Here is a 24378-nt window from a genome sequence, read left to right as displayed (position 1 = left end):
TAACATCAGTCCTCTACATCAGTTTTTTAGTCCATCTACATTAATTTTTGTCAAAAAATGGATTTTTTAGGAAATTTGTCGCATACAGTGGATTACCATCGTCGGTCAAAGAGGAGCATTTGCACTTATTTTTACTTTACATTCACAAAAATGGTTTATATTTTTTTCGTGTGAGTAAATGGCTGCTGAGAAAAAACTTTACCAAAAACATCAGGAACGTAGTTAATCCTTTTTTGTTGACATGGCGAATTATTTCTAGACATGGTAGTGCCAGAGAAAAAAAAGTTTTTTTTTCATTGAGAACGACAGATTATCTTTTGTAAGGTTTATTGACGAGTTGGCAGCTTGTTTGCTTTTGCATGCTGCTCCGATGTATTACGAAATTGCGAAATACATTGACACAGGTTTTGTTAGTTTCTTCCATTGTTGACGCCAGAACAAACAGTTCTTTTCTCTTTTATTGGTGAGTCAGTGTCTAGCTTATCCGTGGTGTTATAAATGGTTCTGCGAGCTATTGCCCGGAGTAAAAAGTGATTCACGATTTCAAATTTTCAAAAATTTTCAAAATTTTTTACAATAAAACTTTGAATGGGTTTTTGAAAAGCTCAATCAAACGCAGCTTGATTTTTTTTTTTTTTTTTTAAATCATTCACATTTTAAATACTTTGATTTGAAATTAAAAACTATAAAAAATATAAATACTTCTAAACATTTATTTAGCGCCTTTATAGGATCTCATATGATTTTTAAAAGGCGCGTGATTTTTTTCAGCAAATGTATAACTCGTATAGCTGAATCAAAAGTGGTTTAATCGTTCAACTGGAGATCTTGTTTAACTACGAATTTTTACAGCTCCCAACCGTGATTTCGAAGAAATTGTTTTAAGGTTTTTGCGTCAACAATTGGTAAATATTCACCAATATATTTTCTTGTCCACCACTGCGTATTCGCATTTCCTACTTTAGTAAACTCATACTCGAAATGCTGTGCACGGATATATCTGCAAAAGAAATTTTCTTTCAGTCAAGAAGCAGAAATCAAAATTGAACTGAGAAAAGTAATAAAAAGTAATGAAGAAATTCTTTGTATTAAGAAAAAAATTTGCCTTATTTTTAGAAGAAAACAAAAGCAATAAAACTTTAAATTTTCACTTTGGAGGGTTGCCACCTTCAAAAGGATTAAATGCTATCAATGACGTAACATTTCGGTCATTTTTCAACAACTTTGCTACTAAGTGAACTAACCAAGGATTTTGTTGATAATTCTAAAATAATTCGAAAACCTGAATTCTTGAAAAAATGACCTTTTTTTCACTGATATATGACACTGTTATTCTTATAAAATTTCTAAAGCATAAAAGGAAAATCTACACTTTTTATCATTTTATAGATACCAAAAAGTAATATGTACTCACCAAAATTTATACCCACCAAAAATTATAGAAGAAAAAGACACTTACCATAAAGGCAGAAAACCACATGAGCCAGTCCAATCTATAATGATAAGGTGTTATAAAGCATGGTCTTTTCTGCAGCTGACCTGGCTTACAATGAAACTCGTACTCTTCCCATTTTCCACCTAGATTATCAGGAGTGATAGTTGTGTTTCGAGTGCCCTGAATAATCACTTCAGTGCGAACTTTAGTAACACTAAATAAACAAGTGCTTTTCGCTTTTACATAAATTTTAGTTTACAATATCACAATTATACAGTAAAATCAGAAATACAACTGTCAAATCTTTGCATCTTGTACCTTCCGAAGGCTCCGTAAGTATTAACAATTCGAAAGGCGTCAAAAGAAGTATTCATAGATTGCGTACTTGATAAAAGATTTTGAATAACAGGTATGCTGAGAATTGCTATCAGGAGTACTAGTAATGAATCAACAGAGCTACGCAGATACTCGCCTGAAAAAACAGCCACAACCACTTAATATTAAGGAGATAAAATAAAAACTCAAACAGCTTTTTAAGTAACAATTGTTTAAGCTTCAAATGTTTAATTACTCAACAACAGTGAGGTTTAAAATTTTAAACTTGCCCCAGGATTTTCTTTTTTTTGAGTTACTGTTCTGCAATTCTTGGACGTGTAACTTTTTTTGGGAAGAAAATAAAAAAGAGAGGCAATGATCATCAAGGCAGCACATGCTTGGCAAAATTGTTAACCAATTCAGAAAACTCAAATTTCCACTGAGTATGAGAACAACCTAGATAAAAAAAAAAAAAGGTCTGCATTATGTAATATATAATATAAAAAAATTATTTAATGATCAGATCATTTGTAAATTTAAGGAATATATCTTTTTAAAATTTAAAAGACTGTCCCAGAATTAACCCATCAAAAACGTATTTTTAAAAGGAAAAACAGGGTTTACAGGAGAAAAACTAAAACATCAAACCTCAGTTCAAAAAGCAAAAACTATTTTTGTGTTTTAAATATAAAGATATATTTTTCTTCCGGCCTAAAATTTGCATTCCAAGCTGATAAAAATTTTAAAATACCAAAAACAACTAATAATATTTTAACATACAAAATATTTAATTACAACAATAAAACAATGGAAAGTAAATTTCTAAAACTAGTATCACAATCAATGTCTTTGGCCTATGCCTACCTGAAAAAGAATTTGCAGCAAACCAGCAAAAACTCTGAAGTTTCTTGTGAGTAAAAGAAACCAGGGAACAACTAGTTCAACAAAATGATTTGATAGTGTTTCAAATTTATGAAAGAATTCTGGAGTTTGATGAAGATAGTAACTTATAGGATTAGGAACAGGTTGTGTCTAAATTAAAAGATTAACATTTACAAAAGGATTTACCTTAAAAAATCAAATTTAGATATCATTTGTTTTCAAAATATAGAAAAAACACACTTTACCTAAATATTCACAATTGGACAATGAGCTTGGGCCTTTTGAACTCCTAACTTTTGAGTAAACTTTTGTATAAAACAGGTTTTTAAAATTGTTTTCAAACAATTTAAAACTATTACAGGGTGTCCTAAAACTTATCTCCCTGGGTAAAAAAAATAATATAATCGGGTGTTAAATTTAATACAACCAGATGAGAAAAATATTAATGTAATTGGGTAATAAACTTTAATGGGAACAACTTAAAAAAAAAGTAGTTTGATTCCATGAGTTTTTTTCTGAGTTTTTTCTCTTTTGAGTTTTGAAAAACAAACAGAATACAAGAATAAATCAGATTATTCTTTGGACTAATTTTGAAATAATCAAATGTGAGAATTATTTTCTTAAAGATGTTTTTTTTATGTCAACTTTTATAAGTCATTTAAAACTTATGAATTTACAAAACTTTGATTTAACATAAAAAAGAAAAATAAAATTCCAGTTAAAAACACCTCAAAGACATATGCAACACACTCCAAACTACAAATGTAAATTTATGTTAATGAAACTACCTGATAATGGTAATTCATGCATGTTAGAAGCCTCCAGCATTTGTCTCCACGGATTTTTATCAACCCCTGAAAAAATATTATTATTCTTAAGTTAATTTTTATAATAGTAAAAATTCTTACACTGCACAAACTAAAAAAATCCAAAACTTTTAAATGGAACAGTAACTCATATAATTATTTCTCTCTTTTTTGTTACCACATAAAAAACCAAAAACAAATTAAAATAAGAAAGATCTAACTAGTTAAACCTAAGGAATTTTCTTTTTTCCTTTAAAAAAAATAAAGGTTTTTTTTTTTACAAATTTTGAAAAAACATTTTTACGTAATTCTAAACTATTAAAATTTTTTTTCTTCCCCATTTTCTTCAAGTTACTGAAATAAAAACAAAATTTTGAAATTAAAGCAAAGGTGATTAGTAGGATTAATTGATTAGAAACACACAAAGAGAGCTACAAAGAGAGCTATTAAGAGAGCTACTAACAGAGCTACTGATTGCAAACTTTTGATTGCAGATAGTAACGTTTAAACACTGAACTTGATAAATTTATAAAATTGAGATTTACAAAAGTTCAAGAGCAAATTTAAATGTTTATTGAATTGCACTTTATTTAGAAACTCACTGCTCCAATCATAATCCTAAATATAAGCCACCTATATGCCCATAGTACAACTTGTGATGTTGGTGTGCTCTTTGGATATTGTTTCAAACTCAATAATGGGCAAAAGAATATGGCCAAGAAACCAGTTTCTAGCAACTGTGACTCCCAGCCTTTGTAATAAAAAGAAAAGCAAAAGAAATCTAACATGGAGGGTCATTTTAAAGTTCAGAAAAGGAAGCATTTTCTATAGTAATATTTTACAAAACCAGTATCACAAGACATTAAAAAAAAATTAACTTGAAATGTAAAGTTTGAAAGAATCACATGATTGGTTAAAAAACTTACCAAATTCATACCTGAAAAAAGATAAAGCAACAATCATTTGCTATTAAAATTTTTGAAATTTTTAAAACAATATTAAGCGAGAAAAACAAACACATTTTACCACCGCTGTCCTATATTTACTATAGACTGATATATCATCCATAAAGTAAAATTAATAATAATATTTGAAGCTCCCAGGAAGAAAACTACAGCAGATAGTAAAATGCCAACATATGACAGAAAATCCAGCCACCAATCAATAAAATCTTCATTGATGAGTAGTAACATAGAAGGAATACTCAAGAAAGCCTCTGTTTTTGTAGAAAAATGTGTTTTTATACGCTTTAGATATAGATTAGCAGGTAGAAGTCCATGTTTTCCCAACAGTTGCTTATTTTGATTGAGGGCAACCACAAAAGCAACAACTACAAATGTAAAAAAAACTTTGAACTTGTTAAAGTTATGGTGTCATTTTTTTGGTTCTATTTATTTTATTTTTTGTTGTTGTTATTATTTATATAGCAACAATTAAAAAAAAAAATTCAAAAACATTAAAACTTTTTTCCATGCTATATAATAAAAAACATGTGTGAATAAATTATCTAAAAAATGTGTAAAAAAGAAAAAAAAAAAAAAAATCGGTAAAAAACTATGTTTAAATTTAATATTATTCATCTGAAACATCTATGTAAATAACAATGAGAAACAAGACTTGAAAAACTTACAGAAATATAAATATAAGAAAAACTTACAGTATATGAAACCAAGAGATCTAATGAAAATAATCCTAGTTAGCCAATAACTTCCTCTCAGTGTCCCTTCATGTTTCATTGTTGTTTTTTCTAAAACTTTACTATCAGCATTTGGTGCTTCATGCACATTATCTGTTTTTTTGCGGTTCCTTAATCCATCAGCCATTTTTAAAATTCATTTATTTACTTTATTTTTTTTAAAATTAAGAAAGAATTTCAATTTGTATTTTAAAAATAAGTATGCTAAAGATGTCGAGCGCAATTATTTGTTATAATTACACTTAAAAGTAAAATAATAAAAAAATAATGAGTTATGATAATTTATTAGCAAAATAAATCTGGATTTTAAGGAAAAAAAAATTACTTGAAAATATACTTCAAGTTAACACAAGGAACAAAATTGTGTAAAAAGCACACAACAGAAATAGAATCTGTTGTACAAAAAGTTTTATTCAAATTTAGATAATATAAATTTTTACTATTTAAAAATACATCTTTTTAAATTTAACAAACTTGCAATTCTTTAAAATACAAAAAAAAAGTTTTAAATAATCATTTAAGTAATTATGAGTGGATCCAGTTACAAAAGATTCACCTACGTTCTGAAAGAGCAGATCAACTCATTTGAAGAGCAATTTTACTCTGCATAATATGATACCGTATACATTTGACAAGATTTTTGCAACAATCCTAAAAAAGAAGATTTTTCTCTTTTTTGAAACTTTATATTTTCATTCTTTTAATTTCATCTAAAAAATTTCTATTTATACTTCTAATTATTCTTTTGTTAGCTTTTTTTTAGTTAACTAAAGTGTTAGCATGAGTAAAAATTATCTAGTTTTACTTTTGATGTAAACTCTATAATTTCTTAAAATTGTTTAAAATTTGATTTTCAAATGATGAACACTTCAGTAGCTAACCAAGGTGATAAATATAACCAAACATCTTTATAATATAAGATTTTGGTTACTTTTTCTAACATTTAAGACATGTTTATATTACTTAAGTATAATTTTGAAAAACTTTTAAAGTTAAAAACACTGTGTTGACTATTAACCACCTTCCATATCTTTCACCCATAATATAATTTGTAAATTGTGAAACAAGATTGCAAAAGTATAATACAACAAATGAGGACACTTTTCAATAGACTATCTTAAAAAAGTGTAAACTTGAGACTGGCAAACTACTAACAAATAGTCAATTACTAATGGATTCCCCATAATAATTTCTATTTTAAAGTTAAATGTTTCATTTGATTATTTTTTCATTAACTAGAAATTTTAATCAACAAAACATGAAAAAAATTCAATTACTTTCTGTTCATGGTGATTTTTCTTCAAGAAGCAGCAACTCGTTTTTCTTTTGCTTTAACTTTCTGAACTAAAGTTAATTAAAACGGTTTTTTTAAATATTTTTATGACTCTAAACAACCAATCATAAAAATCAATATCCATAAAAATGATTCAACAAAAAGATTAACAGACTTTAAGTTTCACAGAGTTACTATGATTACTAATATTTGTAAAATAGATAAACTTAATTAAAGGTTAGTTATAGATATCATAAATACCTGGAACTTGCACTGGAACATCTGGTGAAAAATCTTCAGTTTTATTCAATTCATGTTTGGGAACAGAAGGCAATTCATTAATCTGAAAGTAAGACAAAATTAAATTCAAAAATAAAACTGACTAAAACTTAATGTTTCAAAAATCATTTTTATAATTAATAGATCTAATGTTGCTGCAATTGTTGTCATAACACATTGTTGTCATAACACATTGAATGCTCCTGCATTTTTTTTGTTCTCATGATTTATTGTATTGAAAACTGTTATCATTTTTATCAACAATATTATATTGAAATACAAAACCTTGGTAAGTTCATCAAGTTCTGCTAAAATTTCTTCTTCATCTACTTCTGACAAAACACCCCCAATAAGAGAATTAATTTCCTAAAAAGTATTCATTAAATTAGCATATGCTATAAAAGTTAAAATGTTGGTTTAAAGGAATACAGAATAAACATATACATTTTGGTATTCAACTGCTTCCTTAGTATCATCCATAATTTTCTCAACATCTTCAAGTGACATCATCTGAAACATAAACAAATTTATATTCCATTAACAAAACAAAAAATAAAAAATAAAAAAATAAAAACAAAAAAAAAAAGAAATAAATTGTAGACAAAATATTTTGTTAAAAGTTGTAATATATTAGCAGCAAATAACTTTATTTTTCAAAAAAATTTTACTTCATGTAACTTTTTAAGAGCTTCATTTCCCTGCTTCAACCCTTCTGCAACTTTGATTTGAATGAGTGAGAATTCAACCTCATGGATCTGAAATGCACAATATTTAAAAATCTCAGAGTTCAACTAATTTTTAAAAGAAAACAGAAGATAGTATAACACCACACCATTTTATCAATATTCTCTAGTTGACTGTCAGTTTTCTGAAGCAGATTTTCCTGATAGCGCTTTTTCTTCAACATCAATTTCGCTTTGCTAAATTGTAACTAAAATCTTTTAACCTTGAAAAAACTGTACAAATAATATTATGTATATTTGATTTTTCATCAAAAAAATCTTTTTTTAATGAAAAAACAAACAAACAAAAAGATTTAAAGCTTCAATACTTTTACTTTTCCTTGGATTGGGTCATCATCTACAGCCATTTTTGACACAAAACAACAAAACTATACAAACATTTTGATAATAGATATCAAATAATAAGCCCACAAAGTAAGTAGTGACCAATAAAAATGACTTAAGTTGGTAATAACCTTATCATATAAGGACAACTAAAGAATTGCTAGGCAAAATGTGTCTTTCATACTTCTTTAGTATTAGATACAACTTTTACAAAAGAAAAACATAAAAATATCAATTAAACATCATGTATTAGTGACCCCAAAACAAAAAAAAGAAATAAGTTTATAAACTTATCTACATGTTGTTATTTATAGAATATTTGTAAACTTAATTTATTTTTAAGCCTGACCCAAAATGCTTGGTAAGAATCAAACTTTATTGAATTAATCAAATTAATCAAACTTTTTGAACAGTTGAACATTTTACTCACACACACACACACACACACACACACACACACACACACACACACACACACACACACACACACACACACACACACACACACACACACACACACACACACACACAGACACACACACACACAGACACACACACACAGACACACACACACACACACACACACACAGACACACACACACACACACACACACACACACACACACACACACACACACACACACACACACACAAGAATTATTTGTATGCAATTAACTAGAAAATAAGAAATGTAATTTCAATCTTATCTGACTTTAAACAGCTAAGGTCATGTATTTGCAAGTAGAGATTTTTTTGTGTGGTAATTTTATGCTTTTTTTTTTTTTGTTTTTTTGTTAGAAGATCATTAAGTCAGTGTTTAAAGAGATTAATATTTTCTAAAGAAAAGAATCAAATTTATATTTACTCTTTTTTGCCATCACTAAGCAACCTCTTTGCAACTTCTTTTTCTTTTTCCAAATTTAAGTTGATCTAAACCAAGAGTAAGAACTTTTTCCGATACATTCATATTGTAGTAGAGATAGGGATAGGGTAAAAGAGATACTAAAATAAGTAGACTGCAAAAATATTGTATATTAGAAAATAACACAAAAAAAAACAAAAAAACAAACAAACCTTCTTTTGATACTGCCTTAACTTATCTCTTTGCTGTTTAAGAGACTAAAAAGAAATTGTTTTTTTGTATATTAATTTTTAGAAAACAGCAAAGTTAAAAAATAAAAATAGTGATAATGCTGATATTCATGATTTATTTTATTGATTAATTTATGTAGGTTTATTTATCTAGATATTAAATAAATTTTCAAGAAAATAAATGAACAAGATCACATACTTATATTAAAACACTATGAATTTTACTCTGAGAAAATATATATGTTTATATGCAGATTATAGAAGTCAAAACTTCGTAAAAAGAATATAATTACCAAAATAGCTTTATCTTGCTCTGTAATTCTGTTTGGTTTTATTTCTTTTTTTGAAAATAAACTTCCCATAATATGCTATACTTATAACCCTAATAGAGGGGGGGAAAATGAAATAGTAAGAGTGTCGCCACATCTAGGTTTAACTATGTTCAAAAGATATTTAAAAAGTTGTTGCAGAAATATGGATCTGTCAAACTGACAGTTATTTCAGTAACTGATAGATACTTCAATGAAATATTTTGATTTTAACTATAAAATTTATGACTAATTTGTAGCAATTCACTATTGTGAAATTTCTGAATCGGATGCATTTTCTAAAAAATTAGCTAAAAAAAGCATTTCTAGGTTAACTAAGAAATCATAAAATAGTAAAATAACAAGATTTATTCAAAATAGTCAAGATAACAGTGGTAGGACTTTCAATGGTCTGTCTACAATATTTTTGGGCAAGAATATTTAAATCTTTAAGATGCCGTATTAATATTCTTCAATTATCAGTCCAACTTTATAACCTAAAACAACTCACTATGAGAAGAGTGAACTTAAGCTTGGAAGCTCATTGTATGTAAATAGCCATTTTAGTTATTTGCATGTTAATGACTGTTGTTACAGATATAGGCAATTGATATGTTGAAATTTTGAGTTTTAGTTTTAAGTTTAATCGCAACATATAGCTGAAAATCCTAATAATATTTAAATCTAGTATAGTATTGGAAGGTTTAGCTCAAGTTAATATTTATCTAAACCAGCAGATAGACTGCTTATAGACGGGATATTTTAGTATAATTTGGTCCGAAGAATCGCGCATGCGTATATTCGTGGCAGTTAGGAAAAAGTTACTGGATTTTCCGGTGAAAATTAAACCCGAATTCAATTGATAAAACATTCTGAACATTGAAACAGCAATTTTTTTTCAACGAACTTTTATTTCAATTATTATATAGCAAGCGGTTAAAAAGTTCAAATTAATTTTAGAAATGAAAAGTTTTTTTTAATGAAAACTGCTGATTAATCATAAATGAAAAAAATGCACTTTACCATCGCTGAAAATTATTGGAAAATCCCCCTTCAACTTATTTCCCCCCTCCCCCTCCCCCTCCCCCTAGTTCCGATTTAAAGATTTCATTTTTTAAAAGTAATTAATTTTGCTATACTAATACTGTATAATATTGATATTGTTTTAACCAAAGCATTAAAAAATCTAAAAAAAATCATTTTCTTAAAACTATAGGATACTAGATGAAATGAATATAATGATACTTTTCATCCTATTTTAAAAGCAAGAATCGGTTATGCTTGAATACTTTTTCACATCTTTAAGTCAAGAATAAATACTTTTTTCTAAAGTTCAAATTAAAACCAAGTGATTACCAAACCTTTTTAAGGGAAGGAACTTAATTGAGGAACAGGACTGATGGTAAGTTATATTAATGGTAACTGATGGTAGATTATTAAATGATAACTGATGGTAGATTATTAAATGGTAACTGATGGTAGGTTATTAAACTATAAATTTGAACGGTGAAAAAAATCAAAGGGATACCATTCAAAAAAATTTTAATAAATGTGTAGTTAAGTTATTTAATAAAATGAAGAAGATTTAAACAAATAAAAAGATTAAAAAAGATTTTAATGTAAATTTCTTAACTCAACAACAAATATCCATAATAATTTGTCAATAACTGGTTTCACCGGTTAACGATGATATCATTTACAACAATCGTTAGATATCATTTCCACTAAGCTCTTATAAATTTTATTGATTTTGTTTAAAAAAATTTAAAGGTTTCTGGAATTGCTCACAACTGCTATGGATAATCTGAAAAAATTATAAGTTTAAATTATTTGCTTTCATTTTAGAAATATTCTTATTTTATTATTTCAATCAGAATTTCATTACCTTAATCTCGTTTACGATGCACGACTAAAAATGTCTCTTCTCGTATCGTCTCGCAAAAAACAAAAACAAAATGATATTATTTGTTTTGAGAACTATAAAACAAATTTAAACTGTAAAAAATATTTTACTGCCGATATTTTCTGTAAGAAAATTGTTTTCTCAACATTTTTTTTTTTTTCTTTTTTTCAACACTTTTTTTTTTTAAGATAAAATATTGGATTTTTCTTAAAGAAAACATCGGCAAAAATTGATAGAAAAAGAAAAATGCTGTTTAGTTTCGTGTTTTTGTTTTCCTAACTATTCTTTTTCTGTCACTTTTCAGAATCAATAAAATATATAATAATATAAAAAGTCAATTATGCTTTTTGAAGTCTTACATATTTTTGGTGACTAAAAGATAAAATATAATTTCTTTATTCCGACTTAATGTTAAAAATTAAAATTGGTATCCTTTGATTACTATGGCAACCATACATTGAGATAGTGCAAAAAAGTGTTTTTTTAGCACAAATATTGCCAATAACAACCACCGTGACCGTTTTGGAGGCCCTACGCGAAGCTTCCTCCCCACACCCGCGAGTACTAATAAATAGATTTGCCCGCCCTACCTACGAGTTTATGGTTCATGATGGTTCAGGCAGACTGACGGATGTTTATGTTGTTTCATTAATGTGAATAATATACTCTATCATTCAGTACATTCAGTATATATATATATATATATATATATATATATATATATATATATATATATATATATATATATATATATATACTGAATGTACTGAATGATAGAGTATATATATATACAGTGGCGTACCTAGGGTAAATAGCGCCTGGGGCAAACACCGATCTCGCACCCCTCTTCCCCCACATAAAGTGCTTAATTACAATTTTTTAATAAATGATGACACAAACTTTATTTTATATAATATATTTATTTCATATGATATATTATTTCTTAATTTATTTTATATAATTCTCGCTTATTGTATCGCAACCAAGCCTCTTTTGCGCCCCTTTCAGGCTGGCGCCCATGGCACGTGCCCTATCTGCCCTACCCTAGATACGCCACTGTATATATATATATATATATATATATATATATATATATATATATATATATATATATATATATATATATATATATATATATATATATATATAGGCCCCATTTACCAAGTGCCGCCTAGGCCCCAAAACATGTTGGTGCCCCACTGCTTCAAGATGCAATTTGCGTGTGTGTAGGTGTTAATGTATGTAGGTGCTAATGTGTGTAGGTATTAATGTATGTAGTTGTTAATGTATGTATGGTCTTAATGTATTCAATGTGTTAAAATAAGGCGGTTGTACTACTTTGGAAATTGTAAATTGTATGATTCGCAGTCAGATGGGAAAAATATTGTCAAGTTCATAAAGAAAGTAATGACTCGTTAGTGTCTCAGGGGAGGTTAAAATAATTCCTCACAATGGCGATTAAAAAAATAAGCTGCGCGTTTTGCACAAAAAACAAAATACTGTTGCAGAAATAGATTTTTTTCAAAACTCACAACCGCAGTTGTACAACATAAAATTTGTTGTACAACCAACGTTAAGCTGTGCAACTTACATTAGCAAATGTTTCCATTATAAAACAAAGTTGTTGTGCAACTGTTGTACGACATTCCTACAACTATTGGAAACCAAGCTTAAGACATGTTGCTTGTTTTATCAATCTTAATATATCGGTCTAAATTTTATTTCTGCTAATTTTAAAACTGTCCGCATATTATTCCAATAGCCCGCACCATGTTCATGTAACACGTGCATGCTCAGTAAGTTCTCTATCAAAATAGATTATCTTCATACCTATCAATGATCAGACTGTATCAACTGTGACATACAATAATAATTGTAAATGTTAAGATTTTTGCTTATAACCAATTGAGATCATTTTAAAGCAAAATGTTAGTAAATTATATTAGGATACCCTTAGCTACAACCACTACCTGAATGTTTTTTTTTACCTTTTGCAATCATTATACCATCTAAATTGATCAGGGAAAACATAGAGATAACGTATAGGTAACTTGATAAAGTGAAAGCTAAATCCTGATTTAAATAGATCGGAAATATTTTAAATTTATTAAGCAATAATAATAATCAATTTAAGATCTCAAAGAATTAAGGTAGATTTTCCTTTAATTATTTATTTCTGGTCTTTAGGCTAATACACATTCTTTTATAACAGTTTTTTTATGAGCAATTTTATTTTAGGTAATAGTAATTAGAATAGTTGCAATAGTCAAGTTGCTAACTTTATATAGTTTTTTTTAAAAAAAAAAAAAAAGTAAATAAAATATTGAAATTCTTGTCTAGATAAGAATAAACTGATAAAGATGCGTGAAAATGAGAACAAGTCTCTAGTTTATGAAGATGTAGAAAGGAGGTTTAAGATTATTTTTTTATGAGAAAAGTTGGCTGAGTTTTAAGAGTAGTTTTGTTGGCAAGTAAACCACTAGTTTAAGTTAATAACACTCGTGTTTTATACCATACAGCTAGTGGTTTTAAAGTTTTTATTTTACACTTATTGGGATTTATATTTATAGTAAAGTTTTATTTCTAATACAGTTTCTCTCAGATATATATTTATATATTTAGTCTAATTTGAAATTGATTTGGCAATCTTATGCAAAATTCATTAAGTTTCTGATTAAATTTTAGTTAGTTATGTGTAGTGAATTACTTATTGTTAAAATGTTTTAAATTTTTTATAATCATAATTTTACTTAAAGAGGAGGTCAACACTCTATTCTCTTTGTAATCAGCAAATATGTAATTATTGGTAATTGCCTTTCTGATTAAATACTTTTGCAGGCTTTAAAATAAAGAGATCTATTGTTTTGTTTCAATGATTTATTTCTCCAAGATATCTTTAGTAACTTTATTGTCAGCTATAAAAACTATTATTCCTTAAAAATATAATCTTGAGAGCTTTTTTAAAAGTATTTTATTTTGATTTTAGCAAATTTGTCTGTTTTGAAACATGGGCGAACCATATCATGACAGCTAGATATCATAGAGTGCCTAATTTTACAAGAATTTTGCATACTACAAAAGTTATTGTCATGGTGTTGTCAGGCATCGTATGTTTGGTCAGTCTTAGTTGGTGGTTATGGTTATAGTAAGTTTAAAAGTCTTAGAATACTGAGATCATTGGCGTAACCACAGTAGGGAGGGAAAAAAAGGCAGCTATCCTCTCTTCCTACTACTTAGACTAGATAAGTTTTTTAAATAATAAAAAAAATCAATAATACTGTTAAGTTTATTAATTTAATGGTTATTAAGGAAAAATGTTTGTGTATTAAACTTAATACTATATAGTTTCTTATTTAATCTTTTTGATTTGGGCTGCTTTTTACTGTTTAAGTTTTTTAAATTATATATTATCTAAAAGATTCTTTTTATAAATAATGTGAAAGAATATTCAGGACAGTCATAAATGCAATATACCTTGCTGTTATGAAGAAATTCTAGGTCAAGGTATTTTTTCTTAATGCACATGAAGATTTAAATTTTACTTTCTTTTACGGTCTTTTGAATCAAATAAAATTGATCTTTAAAAGGAAAAAAATAATTATGGTTCACAGCATATGCATAGACTTTACTACAAAGAGCTAAATATAGACTAAAGTATATAGAACTAACTTGACCCTTCATATACCTACGATATCAGGAAAAAACAGTATGTTAATGGATAGTTAGTTTTTATAATTTTTTCCCTCAACTAAATACTTCTGGGTACGCCACTGATTGAGATTATTTTCATAAGGAATGTTTTAATTTTAAAAAACAGTTAATTTACTTTTTATCTTTCTTTCAGCTGGGGGTTTGTTCTCTCTTATCAGCAAGAAGTTCATGGATTATTTCCTTTAAATTCATCTGTAATAGACATAAAAGATGGCTCTATGCGTGAACTGCTCAATATAGTGCGCAATAAACCTATAAACATGGTAATATTTTATGCTCCATGGTCAGGAGATAGTATTGCATCAGTAAAGGAATTAAGTGCTGCTAGCCAGTTTCTAACAAGTCCAACTGTAAGTATTGCTGTTAGTTTTTTGATTCTTATTGCAGCATGGAGTGAAGTTATAAGTTATTCTAATTGTGTGTGTGTGTTTTTGTGTGTGTGTGTGTGTGTGTGTGTGTGTGTGTGTATGTGTGCGTATTAAAGCTGCCTGTTTTACAACTGGCAGTACTTTGTATTTAAAAATTTTTAGGTTGCATTTATTTCAATCAACTGTTGGGAGGGATCTTGCAAAAATGTCTTTACAACATATTACTTTCCTAGAATCTTCTTATACCATACATCAAACACACCAATCGAATATCTCTTTGATATCGATTTCTACAATATTGTAAGTATCAAGTTACTGGTGTAATTGAATTATTGCAGATAATCCCAGAAAATATACACTATAATAGTATAAGTTTGTAAACTAAAGTATATATTAAGTTGTTAAAAAAGTAGTTCTTTTTATAGATAAGTTTTATCCAATCTGCTGTTAGACCTTGGATATACATAGGAAATAAACAACAGTTAACAAACTTCTTGAATACTGATGTAAGCAAAGTTTTTGTTTTTGGCACTGCATTTCTTGCCAAGCACTAAAAAAACCTATTTTAACTTTATTGACATTTAGATTTTAGATTTATTTATAATTTAGTTGAAGAGTAAAACTTTGCTTTATGATGATTACATCTTCAAATAAATTGATTTTAAGTCTTGCAAAAGTTCTTTTAATGCTCAGTTCTTTTAGTTTTAAAGTTGCAGAAGCCGCAAGGCACTATTGTGTGTATTATATATATGTAACATAATTTAACACACATTAGTTTATAAGAACCCCTGTGTTTATTTTAGATTTGTGATTTTGCTTTTTAGAATTATGTAATAAGCTATATGGATAAGAAGTTTATTCAAAATGGTAATCGTTATCAGACTTTTCTCAGTGCTTCTGTACGCCTAATAAATAGAGGTTGGTTGGAAAAAAAGTATTTATATTCAAGTACTTTAAGTAAAGAATGGAATTTCTTTTTTCTTCTGAGAAACGAATTTTTTTCAAAATTAAAATTAATTATACTTTTAGCTAACAAGCCAAAAATAGGTCTTATTATTGATAGTGAATTAGCAGTCTATGCCAAACTTACTGCTCATGGGCAAATATGTTCTAGTGGCTTTTTACGAAAAATGAAGGTATGTATCATCTAGAGATAAAAAATAAAGTTCTTATTTATCAATAAATAGAAAAAAATATTTTTATAATCTATTCTGTAAAACTCTAATTTGAGCTTTGTTTTTTTTTTTTAATGTCTTGTTGATTCAATTAAATTATCTAAATTTTATTTAGTGTTATCCATTGAGTGGGACATATTTTGTTGATGACATTATTCATTGGATATCTGTACACATAAAACAGGTTTGATTTCTAAGTAGTAAAAGATCTCTTATTAGAAAAGCAAATAGAGTTATAAAATCTTTTGTTTTCCTAAATATATGTTTTTGAATATTCAACTTTTTAAATTTTCACTTTAGAATTATTATAGGTCATTCCAAATTGACTAAAATTTCATGGTTTTAACATGAACCACCTTAGATTTTGATAAAACTTGGTGGGTTAGTTTATATTAACAAGAAAAGCTGAAAATTTCAGCTCAACTTTTTGTGGTTCATCAGATTTAGTCATTTGAAGTTTCTGATTTTTTAAAAATGTATAAACTTTAGTAGCAAAAATATCTTTGTTCATACATTGAAGCTGTATATTTTTTAAAAATAATTTTAGAAAATCTTCTTGTTTCATTATAATCTGAGGTGGTGGTCTGTGTTGGTGGTCTGTGTTACTAAGCATGAAATGACCCATATCATTCATTTCATTTTCCTTTTAATTTTCAGTAAAGGAAGTCAAGAAAACTAGTTTTTACTTTATTTATTATTATTTGTAATTGGTAATAGTTTTAAACATTTGTCAACTTACATTTTAAAATGTGACTTTAAAAATTCAGATTGTTTCAGAGTTGACTCCAAATGCAACTGATGCAAGCTATTATCTTAATTCACTAAAGAAAACACCAGTTGCTCTCTTGGCATATTCCAATAACACTTTACACCATCAGGTACAATTATTGCTTGTTAACTTGCATAATTTTATACAATAGTTTGAATTTTTAAAGATTAAAACATTTTTTATTTTATAAGTGTGTTTATCTAGTTTCAACATGCTGCATTAACATATTACAACTGCACCTGCCCTATAATTGAGAACAATATTCATAAACAAAAATGTTTGTTCTCTCGCAAGCAAGATAGATGCATTACATCATGGAATCTAGGAATTGTCTGTACACATTGTCAGTTTTGTTATGGAGTCTGTGAATGCAGCTCATTTATGTCTAAGTCCCACATTCCACTATTGCAAAGTTCTGGAAATTGTTTATCGAGTCGTATTTCCACGTATTACTTTCAAGACTCCTATTCTGTATGCTGTTTTAAAATATCTAGTAAAGGTACATTGAAAAAATGGATTCCTTCTGGACACTTTATTGACAAAGTAAAAAACTTGAATTTGAAGCAGACATGGTTTAAAATACATTTAAAAACTTTTTTTTTTAATAAAAAACAAGCTGTCCCTAAAAGCTCTAACAAACTTCAAAGATGTGGTTTATCTGCGGCTTGTTGTAATATTAAAGATGGTCAACTTCCACACAAGTCTTTTGAAGGACTTGCATGTAAGACTAATCGAACTCTAAGTTTTTATACAATGAACTATAATAAATATAAATTTATTCTAAATAGTGTTGGTGTAGCAGATGCACCCAGTTTGCTGATATTTGATGTTTTGTCAGAAGAAAGCTTTGTGTCCAGAAACCTCACATACAAAGTTATAGGTTTGTAAACTTTATAATTGTTCCTGAGTTGGAAAAGTAGGAATAATTTTGTAGTTTAGATAAAAACTTTTTATGGATTTTTGAGGAGTTTAACTTTTAAAAAAACTTATCTTTTTCCCAATTAGGATTTGTATTCCAAATTTTCATTCGAATTCCAAATTTGGATTTTTGGAAAAAGTTAAAATTTTTTGAAGTTTTGCCTCTCAAAAAATGTTTTTTTTTTTTTTTATGAAAAAGAAGTTTTATTTAGACTTTCTTTAAAAGCCCATACCTTGTCTTTTGAAAAAAGTTAAATTTTTTTATAGCTTCTTTTTCATAGAGTCCAATTGTCATCTTTTAAAAAGTTTGAATTTTTATAGCTTATTCATTAAAAAAAAAAATACATTTCTAAAGAAATAAAAAAAAAAATTTTATAGCTTTTTATTTCAATTAATTTTAACTGTTTTATTACCTGCTAATTTAAAAAAACTCAAAAATTTCAATCATAGTTAATACACATCAGCATTTAGTTTTTAATAAATAATAACAAGTAATAACCAACTTCTGTATCTTGTATATGTCTTTATGGATAAGTCCAATTTTCTGAAGTTTGTTAAAAAGAAATTTTTATGCAAAAACAGCAAAGCTTTTAGTGAGATAAGTTTATTTTCATACATAAATTTTTTATTTAAAACCTATAAAAATAAATTTAATGGTTTAATCAAATCGCAATTCTGTAATGCCTTGAAGGGTTAAAACAAAATAATGTAAACAATCCAAAGTATTACAACTTTTTTTCTTAAGTCTTCTAGTATCATATCTCTAAGTTATTTTAGATCAATTTTCTTCTATTTTTTGTTAAAAACCAAAAATCCAAATAAAAGTAATTTTGTTTAACATTTGTACATTTGTTTTATAAGTACAAATATTAAACCATGGCCTAAAGTATACGGCCTTATATTCCGCATATTTGCCGAAAAAGTTTAGTATGCGATTCTAAATAAAAGTGTAACGAATCTATATAAATTTAAAATTGAAATATTGAAAGTAAAGAATGGTTAACAAATGTTGTGTTGTTGGCTGTTTTTCTAATTATTCCAGACATGATGTGGTGCCAGTGTTTTTATTTCTTGTAAATGAAGAATTAAGAACAAAATGGATAAAATTTGTAAATAGACTAAACTGGATACCAACTAAGTCATCAGTTAATTGTTCTTAATATTTTCAGGAAAAATATTTAAAACATGGGAAACAAGAAAAAAGATTTCGTTTAATAAAGAAATAAAAACCAATACCAACTATATATCCAAATGTTATACCAAAATCTTCTATACTGACAGTAAATTTGGAAAGAAAATCTCCAACAAAACGTATTTACCAGAATGATCAAAGCAGTGAATTTTTTAAAAATGATTTAGTAAAAAGTTTAAATTGCATTGCTGATATTCCATGCCCAAGTGGCTACCAAATGCTAAAACATAATGATGATATTGTATTTTACAAAATGTTGTTTAATGAGCTTTCTATACCAGAAGTTATTGAGTGTATACGAGTTGACAAGAGTTTACATGTAAAACTATTTTATAAGGGTTGTTTAGTACCATTACTAAAATGGTTTCGTAATGGTCATAATTGTACATTAACTCGTAAAAGTATGTTTGAAAACTTTCCTGCCTATTTAAGAAGTCAAGCAGAAAAAAATTTCTCAGTTTTTGAAGAACTTGAAAAAATAAAATATCTAAAAAAATCAATTTACTCTGGGAACCTAATTCGATATGCATTATTATTGCGCTATACATCTATGCAATCCTACAAATTACTTTTGGAAGAATTTCGATTACCATTACTTTCTTTATTAAATAGAATTTGTTCTGGTAACATTGATGCACTAAAAGCTGAAAAATTATTACTTGAAGATGGCAAAATGTCACAAGATGTCTGCATAATATTTGATGAAATGTATTTACAAAAATGTGCCGAATACTCTAGTGGAACTATAACAGGTGTAAACAATGTTGGTGAACTCTATAAAAGTGTTGTTTGTTTTATGATAAACAATTTTAAGGAAAACATCCCATACATGATAAAAGCTATTCCAGTTGTAAAAATTGATAGAGATTGGTTAAAAAATGAGATTCTTGAAACTTTGAATCTTTTGCTTAATAGTGGGTTTGTTGTGCGAGCTATTGTGTGCGATAATCATGCAAGCAATGTTTCTGCATTTAATAAATTGTTATTAGAATACGAAAATGGCTTTGATAGCTTCTCAATTTTATGTAACTGCAGAAAAGTTTATTTATTCTATGATGCAGTACATTTAATAAAAAATGTGAGAAACAACTTGTTAAATCAAAAGAGGTTTTTGTTTCCCCCATTTGAGTTTATTGGGTTTAAAGATATTACAGTTAAAGGTGGAGAAGTATCTTGGAAACTGTTTCATGACGTCCATGAAAAAGATCTTGCCTTAGATGCAGATTTATGTAAAGCTCCAAAACTAACAAATAAAGTGCTACACCCAGGAAAATATAAACAAAATGTTCAAGTAGCTCTTGACTTGTTTAATGAAAGTACAATAGCTGGTTTGAAATCATACTTTCCTTTACGTGAGGATGCTGTTGGCTTTTTACATTTGTTTAATAAATGGTGGATTATTGCTAATAGTAAAAACCAGTTTTGTTCCAATAACTATTTAGGAAATGCTGCTATCTTGCATGATAAAAAACCAGAATTTTATGAGCAATGGCATTATGGATTGATAATTTGGAAAAACAAAAAATCTTGAACTGTGAGAAATTTATTACATCTACTCAAACTAGTTCAGCATTTAAACAAACATTTAGTTGTCATGCTTCTTTAATTGAAGATCTTTTAAACGATGGTTATAAATTTGTCATGACTGCAAGATTTCAAAGTGATCCAATAGAGAAAAGGTTTGGACAGTACAGACAGATGAGTGGTGGCAGGTTTTTGGTGAGCTTAAAAGATGTTTTGTGTTCGGAGCAAATTATGACATTTAAAAGTTTAGTTAAAGAAGCCATTGACATCTGCAATAGTGATTTCAAAAAGACTAACGATCAAAAAAATATTTTAAACAATGTTTTGGAAAAACTTCAGTGCACTTCTTTAAATAATTTGTCTTTGTCAGAAGATAGTAGAGAAGTTGCCTTTCATATTGCAGAATATATTGCAAAGAAAATTTCAAAAAGATTTGGTAAATGTTGTAATGAACTAATGATTGGAGTAGATGAATATGATTCTCTAGATAAACAATATATTGAAATTTTATCAAGGGGAGGATTGACTATACCATCTACCAATCTGGGTAATTATACTTGTGATGCTTTTGCAATTTTAGACTTTACTTTTAATGTAATGAACAACACCGATTTGCCATTAAGAACAACTGCTCAGTTTATTTTAAAAAAATTTATTATAAAAAGAAAATATCCTTTGTTCTGAACCAAAAACTTGGGATAAATCTCATAAACAAAACAATCAGTAATATATTCTTCAATAATAAAAGAAAAATAATTACCGAAGGAAATATTATGGACAATATAGTAAGTTTTAAAAAAAGGCAACGAAAAAAGCATGATTAAACATAAATAAATAAAATTAACAAGTTTTTAATGAACGATATTTCTTTTTTTTTTTCTAGAAAAATTTAAGAAATGAAAAAAAATACTTAAAATGAAATTTTGTTGTTGTTGAATAGAAAGTATTTTTAAGAATAAACGCATTTTGTTTGTTTATTTGCTTTGCTTTTTATAGCGCAGTAATTCTTTTTTAATGGCCTCCTATTTTTTTGGCAAATATGCAGAATATAAGGCCGTATACTTTAAGTAGGCCATGTATTAAACATTTATAAGTACAATATTAAGCATTTATATATGGAAAAAGTAGAGCTTTTCTAAAGACAAAAAAAAAAAAAAGGTGAATAAGTTGTTTTTTTTAAAAAAGTTTTAAATCACAAAAATAAACTTGAGGAAGCTTCATAAATTAATGCAAAAAAAGTTTGATAAAAAATCACTTGCAAAAGTTCAATTGCAAACTGATTTTAAACTATATATTGTCTTTGGACATATTATACAAATTAAATGATTGTGCATACACTTTTAAAAAAATAAATAATTGAGTCATAGTTTCTTTTGGTTTTTCTTTTCTTTCTCTAAAATATTTTTCTATTAGTTTTATGTTTATTATTTATTTTTATGCCATAAAAGTAAAATTTATGGCGATCTATTTTTATGTTTATCCTCTACTTTTATGATTATCTATTTTTATGTCACTCTTTTGCAAGAAAGGAACTGCAATAAAATTCTTCTACTTAGCAAGTTTAAATTTTTTTTTTAGTTGACTCAATCATGAATTTTACAAATGGCTACCTCCAACAACACTTTGAATCATTAAATACAGAGAAGGAAAAAGATGATCAGTCAGGAAAAGTAACAGAGTTAACTTCTAGCTCATTTGAAGATTTTATTTTGAAAACTACTAAGGTAAATGAACATGTATTTGTTTTGATAATTTTTTACTATTTATTGTACAGGTTTCATGACAGTTTACTTAGTAAGTATAAATTAAGTATAAGGAAATGAAATAGAAAGTTGGAAGTATAAAGTTATTTTAAATACTTTGATGTTCTAGACATACATGTAAAAGTAAGTTTTTGAGATACCCAAGTTAATCTTTCCAAGTGATTTTAGCTAAAGTTTCTTAATCGAAAAATCTTTTCTGACCAAACCTATGAGCTTGTTTTTTAAGTAAATTACTTTGTCTTTTTAATATTTTTTGGGAAAAAGTGAATCAAAAATTCATTGAAATATTTTAACTTAAATTTTAATTTGCTACTTTTTTTTACTTTAAATGGTTTTGCAATACAAAAATAAAAATGTGTCAAAAACATTTCTTAAGAATGTAAGAATACATTATAAAATGGATTGTCTTATACACTGGTATATTATAAAATGGATTGTCTTATACACTGGTATATTATAAAATGGATTGTCTTATACACTGGTATATTATAAAATGGATTGTCTTATACACTGGTATATTATAAAATGGATTGTCTTATACACTGGTATATTATAAAATGGATTGTCTTATACACTGATATATGTAGCACTTTTTTACTTTGTTGTGAAAGTGTAAAAAAAAAAAAAAAAAAGTAAAGTTTCAAAAATTAATTTTTACTTGCGTGCAAGTAATTGGAAATTTTCTTATTATTAGTCAATATATGCGTCATAGATTTCTTAGAGGAGAGGACCTTGTTAATCTTTTGCTCATTAGAGTTTTTTTATTTTTTTTGACCACACCAATGCCTCTCCCTCTTAAAAAAAAAGAATGACCCAAATTTTTTTTATATATGTATATTTTTTTATATATATTTTTTTAAAGATAATCTTATTTTTTTATTTAGCTCAATATCTCATAGATAGCATTTAATTTCAATATACTATACTCTATTTAAAGATTCAGAAAATTTACATAAGAGCTAGTAATAATCTAGTATCTGCCTTCTTACTGTCTCATAAGTGAAATATTAGAGAAATTCAACCTGGATTTACCTTTTTTTAAGAAGTATTTTGTGATCGGTATATATTAAGCAAACAATAATTTTAATGTATGTAAAAACCATATTAACTTTATCTTTACAATGATTGCATTCCTCTGTTTGTCCTGATAACTAAAGTCACTGCAGTATACTATTCATTTTTTGTTTTATTTTCAGAATGTATTTGTGATGTTTTATGCAGCCTGGTGTGGTATATGTAAGGCAGTCAATTTCCAGTTTCTGTTACTAGCTCACACTTACAAAAGATCTGATGTTGTCTTTGCAAGGTTCTCTTATATAACTATTTTATTTGTCTTAAATAACTATTTTATTTGTAATAACTATTTTTATTGATTCAGTTTTTTTCCAAATCTGCTAAATGTTTAACTTTTTAAATTTTTATAATGAAGGATTTTTTTTTTTAAGAATTAATGGAGATAAAAATCCTCTTCCATGGCATTATATGCCTAGTCATTATCCTTCATTTATACTGTTTCCACAATATAAGTATGTATTTTATTTTCACTTTATATTTTTGCAGTTTTGCTGTTAAATAATGATGCAGTGTAAACTAAATAATGATCTAATAAAAACTCTAATAATGAATAACCTGCTATAAAGAATTTTTTTTTTCTTTAGAAAAGCTGACTCAATACATTTTGATGATGATTTAGATTTCTCATTACAAAGTTTTGTCACATTTTTAGATAAATATTTGAAATAAACTTAATTTATAGCATGTATATATTTGTATTTCTTGACTTTCTTCTTGATTAACTAAACTTTAGGATTTTCTCTACTGGTATTAAGATAAAAACCTTTTATTAAGATGCACCTTTTTCCTTTTGTATTAACATGTTGATACATATCATTTAAGATAAAT

At 27.0% G+C, this 24378-nt stretch overlaps 3 protein-coding genes across 10 annotated transcripts; 1 reads left to right on the top strand and 2 right to left on the bottom strand.

Moving 5' to 3' along the window:
* Positions 1 to 593: 593 nt before the first annotated feature.
* LOC145193599 (lipase maturation factor 1-like) lies at positions 594 to 5287 on the bottom strand. Of its 3 annotated transcripts, XM_090071627.1 has the most exons (11): positions 5096 to 5287; positions 4465 to 4768; positions 4365 to 4375; positions 4041 to 4189; positions 3421 to 3486; positions 2615 to 2782; positions 2041 to 2206; positions 1754 to 1907; positions 1460 to 1649; positions 1152 to 1264; positions 594 to 1000 (listed from the first exon to the last, which is right to left on the bottom strand). In XM_090071627.1, exons 1-11 carry the CDS (start codon positions 5259 to 5261, stop codon positions 847 to 849), a joined length of 1641 nt encoding a protein of 546 aa, XP_089927753.1. In that variant the 5' UTR covers positions 5262 to 5287; the 3' UTR covers positions 594 to 846. The 3 variants fall into 3 exon arrangements, with proteins under 3 accessions (XP_089927753.1, XP_089927754.1, XP_089927755.1); XM_090071628.1 differs by lacking the exon at positions 4365 to 4375 and having other exon boundaries at positions 4458 to 4768; positions 5096 to 5284; XM_090071629.1 differs by lacking the exon at positions 4365 to 4375 and having other exon boundaries at positions 5096 to 5284.
* Positions 5288 to 5404: 117 nt separating this feature from the next.
* LOC149878931 (charged multivesicular body protein 6-A-like) lies at positions 5405 to 9274 on the bottom strand. Its single transcript, XM_090071630.1, has 10 exons — positions 9139 to 9274; positions 8828 to 8872; positions 8619 to 8683; positions 7519 to 7606; positions 7355 to 7441; positions 7131 to 7196; positions 6972 to 7052; positions 6669 to 6750; positions 6412 to 6478; positions 5405 to 5785 (listed from the first exon to the last, which is right to left on the bottom strand). The coding sequence occupies exons 1-9, from the start codon at positions 9205 to 9207 to the stop codon at positions 6435 to 6437; spliced, it is 627 nt and encodes a 208-aa protein (XP_089927756.1). The 5' UTR covers positions 9208 to 9274; the 3' UTR covers positions 5405 to 5785; positions 6412 to 6434.
* Positions 9275 to 12592: 3318 nt separating this feature from the next.
* On the top strand, positions 12593 to 24238 carry LOC145193441 (thioredoxin domain-containing protein 11-like). Of its 6 annotated transcripts, none has more exons than XM_090071184.1 (14): positions 12593 to 12852; positions 14043 to 14201; positions 14901 to 15117; positions 15298 to 15435; positions 15561 to 15641; positions 15960 to 16053; positions 16165 to 16271; positions 16426 to 16494; positions 17078 to 17188; positions 17284 to 17959; positions 22292 to 22437; positions 23673 to 23782; positions 23922 to 24002; positions 24135 to 24238. In XM_090071184.1, the coding sequence occupies exons 2-14, from the start codon at positions 14080 to 14082 to the stop codon at positions 24217 to 24219; spliced, it is 2037 nt and encodes a 678-aa protein (XP_089927310.1). In that variant the 5' UTR covers positions 12593 to 12852; positions 14043 to 14079; the 3' UTR covers positions 24220 to 24238. The 6 variants fall into 6 exon arrangements, with proteins under 6 accessions (XP_089927310.1, XP_089927311.1, XP_089927313.1 ...); XM_090071185.1 differs by having other exon boundaries at positions 12823 to 12931; XM_090071187.1 differs by having other exon boundaries at positions 12833 to 12984.
* The last annotated feature ends 140 nt before the right edge of the window (positions 24239 to 24378 follow it).

The sequence above is a fragment of the Hydra viridissima genome, unplaced genomic scaffold, assembly GCF_058129835.1.
Source record: "Hydra viridissima isolate aposymbiotic clone 2 unplaced genomic scaffold, HvirCarnegie_v1 scaffold_14, whole genome shotgun sequence".
NCBI lineage: Eukaryota > Metazoa > Cnidaria > Hydrozoa > Anthoathecata > Hydridae > Hydra > Hydra viridissima.
Note: the sequence above shows the minus strand (reverse complement) of the source record. Positions and strands in the feature narration are given on the sequence as shown.

Coding starts and splice junctions, on each gene's coding strand:
- LOC149878931 (XM_090071630.1), bottom strand. CDS start 9,207: ATGGGAAGTTTATTTTCAAAAAAAGAAATAAAACCAAACAGAATTACA. Junction 7,442..7,518: donor TAGAGAATATTGATAAAATG/GTGTGGTGTTAT, acceptor TGTGCATTTCAG/ATCCATGAGGTTGAATTCTC. Junction 7,197..7,354: donor CTCTTAAAAAGTTACATGAA/GTAAAATTTTTT, acceptor TTTATGTTTCAG/ATGATGTCACTTGAAGATGT.
- LOC145193599 (XM_090071627.1), bottom strand. CDS start 5,261: ATGGCTGATGGATTAAGGAACCGCAAAAAAACAGATAATGTGCATGAA. Junction 4,769..5,095: donor ATCTCTTGGTTTCATATACT/GTAAGTTTTTCT, acceptor TTACATTTGTAG/TTGTTGCTTTTGTGGTTGCC. Junction 1,001..1,151: donor GAAGGTGGCAACCCTCCAAA/GTGAAAATTTAA, acceptor TTTCTTTTGCAG/ATATATCCGTGCACAGCATT.
- LOC145193441 (XM_090071183.1), top strand. CDS start 13,417: ATGCGTGAAAATGAGAACAAGTCTCTAGTTTATGAAGATGTAGAAAGG. Junction 15,118..15,297: donor AGTTTCTAACAAGTCCAACT/GTAAGTATTGCT, acceptor AAAAATTTTTAG/GTTGCATTTATTTCAATCAA. Junction 16,495..17,077: donor TATCTGTACACATAAAACAG/GTTTGATTTCTA, acceptor TTAAAAATTCAG/ATTGTTTCAGAGTTGACTCC.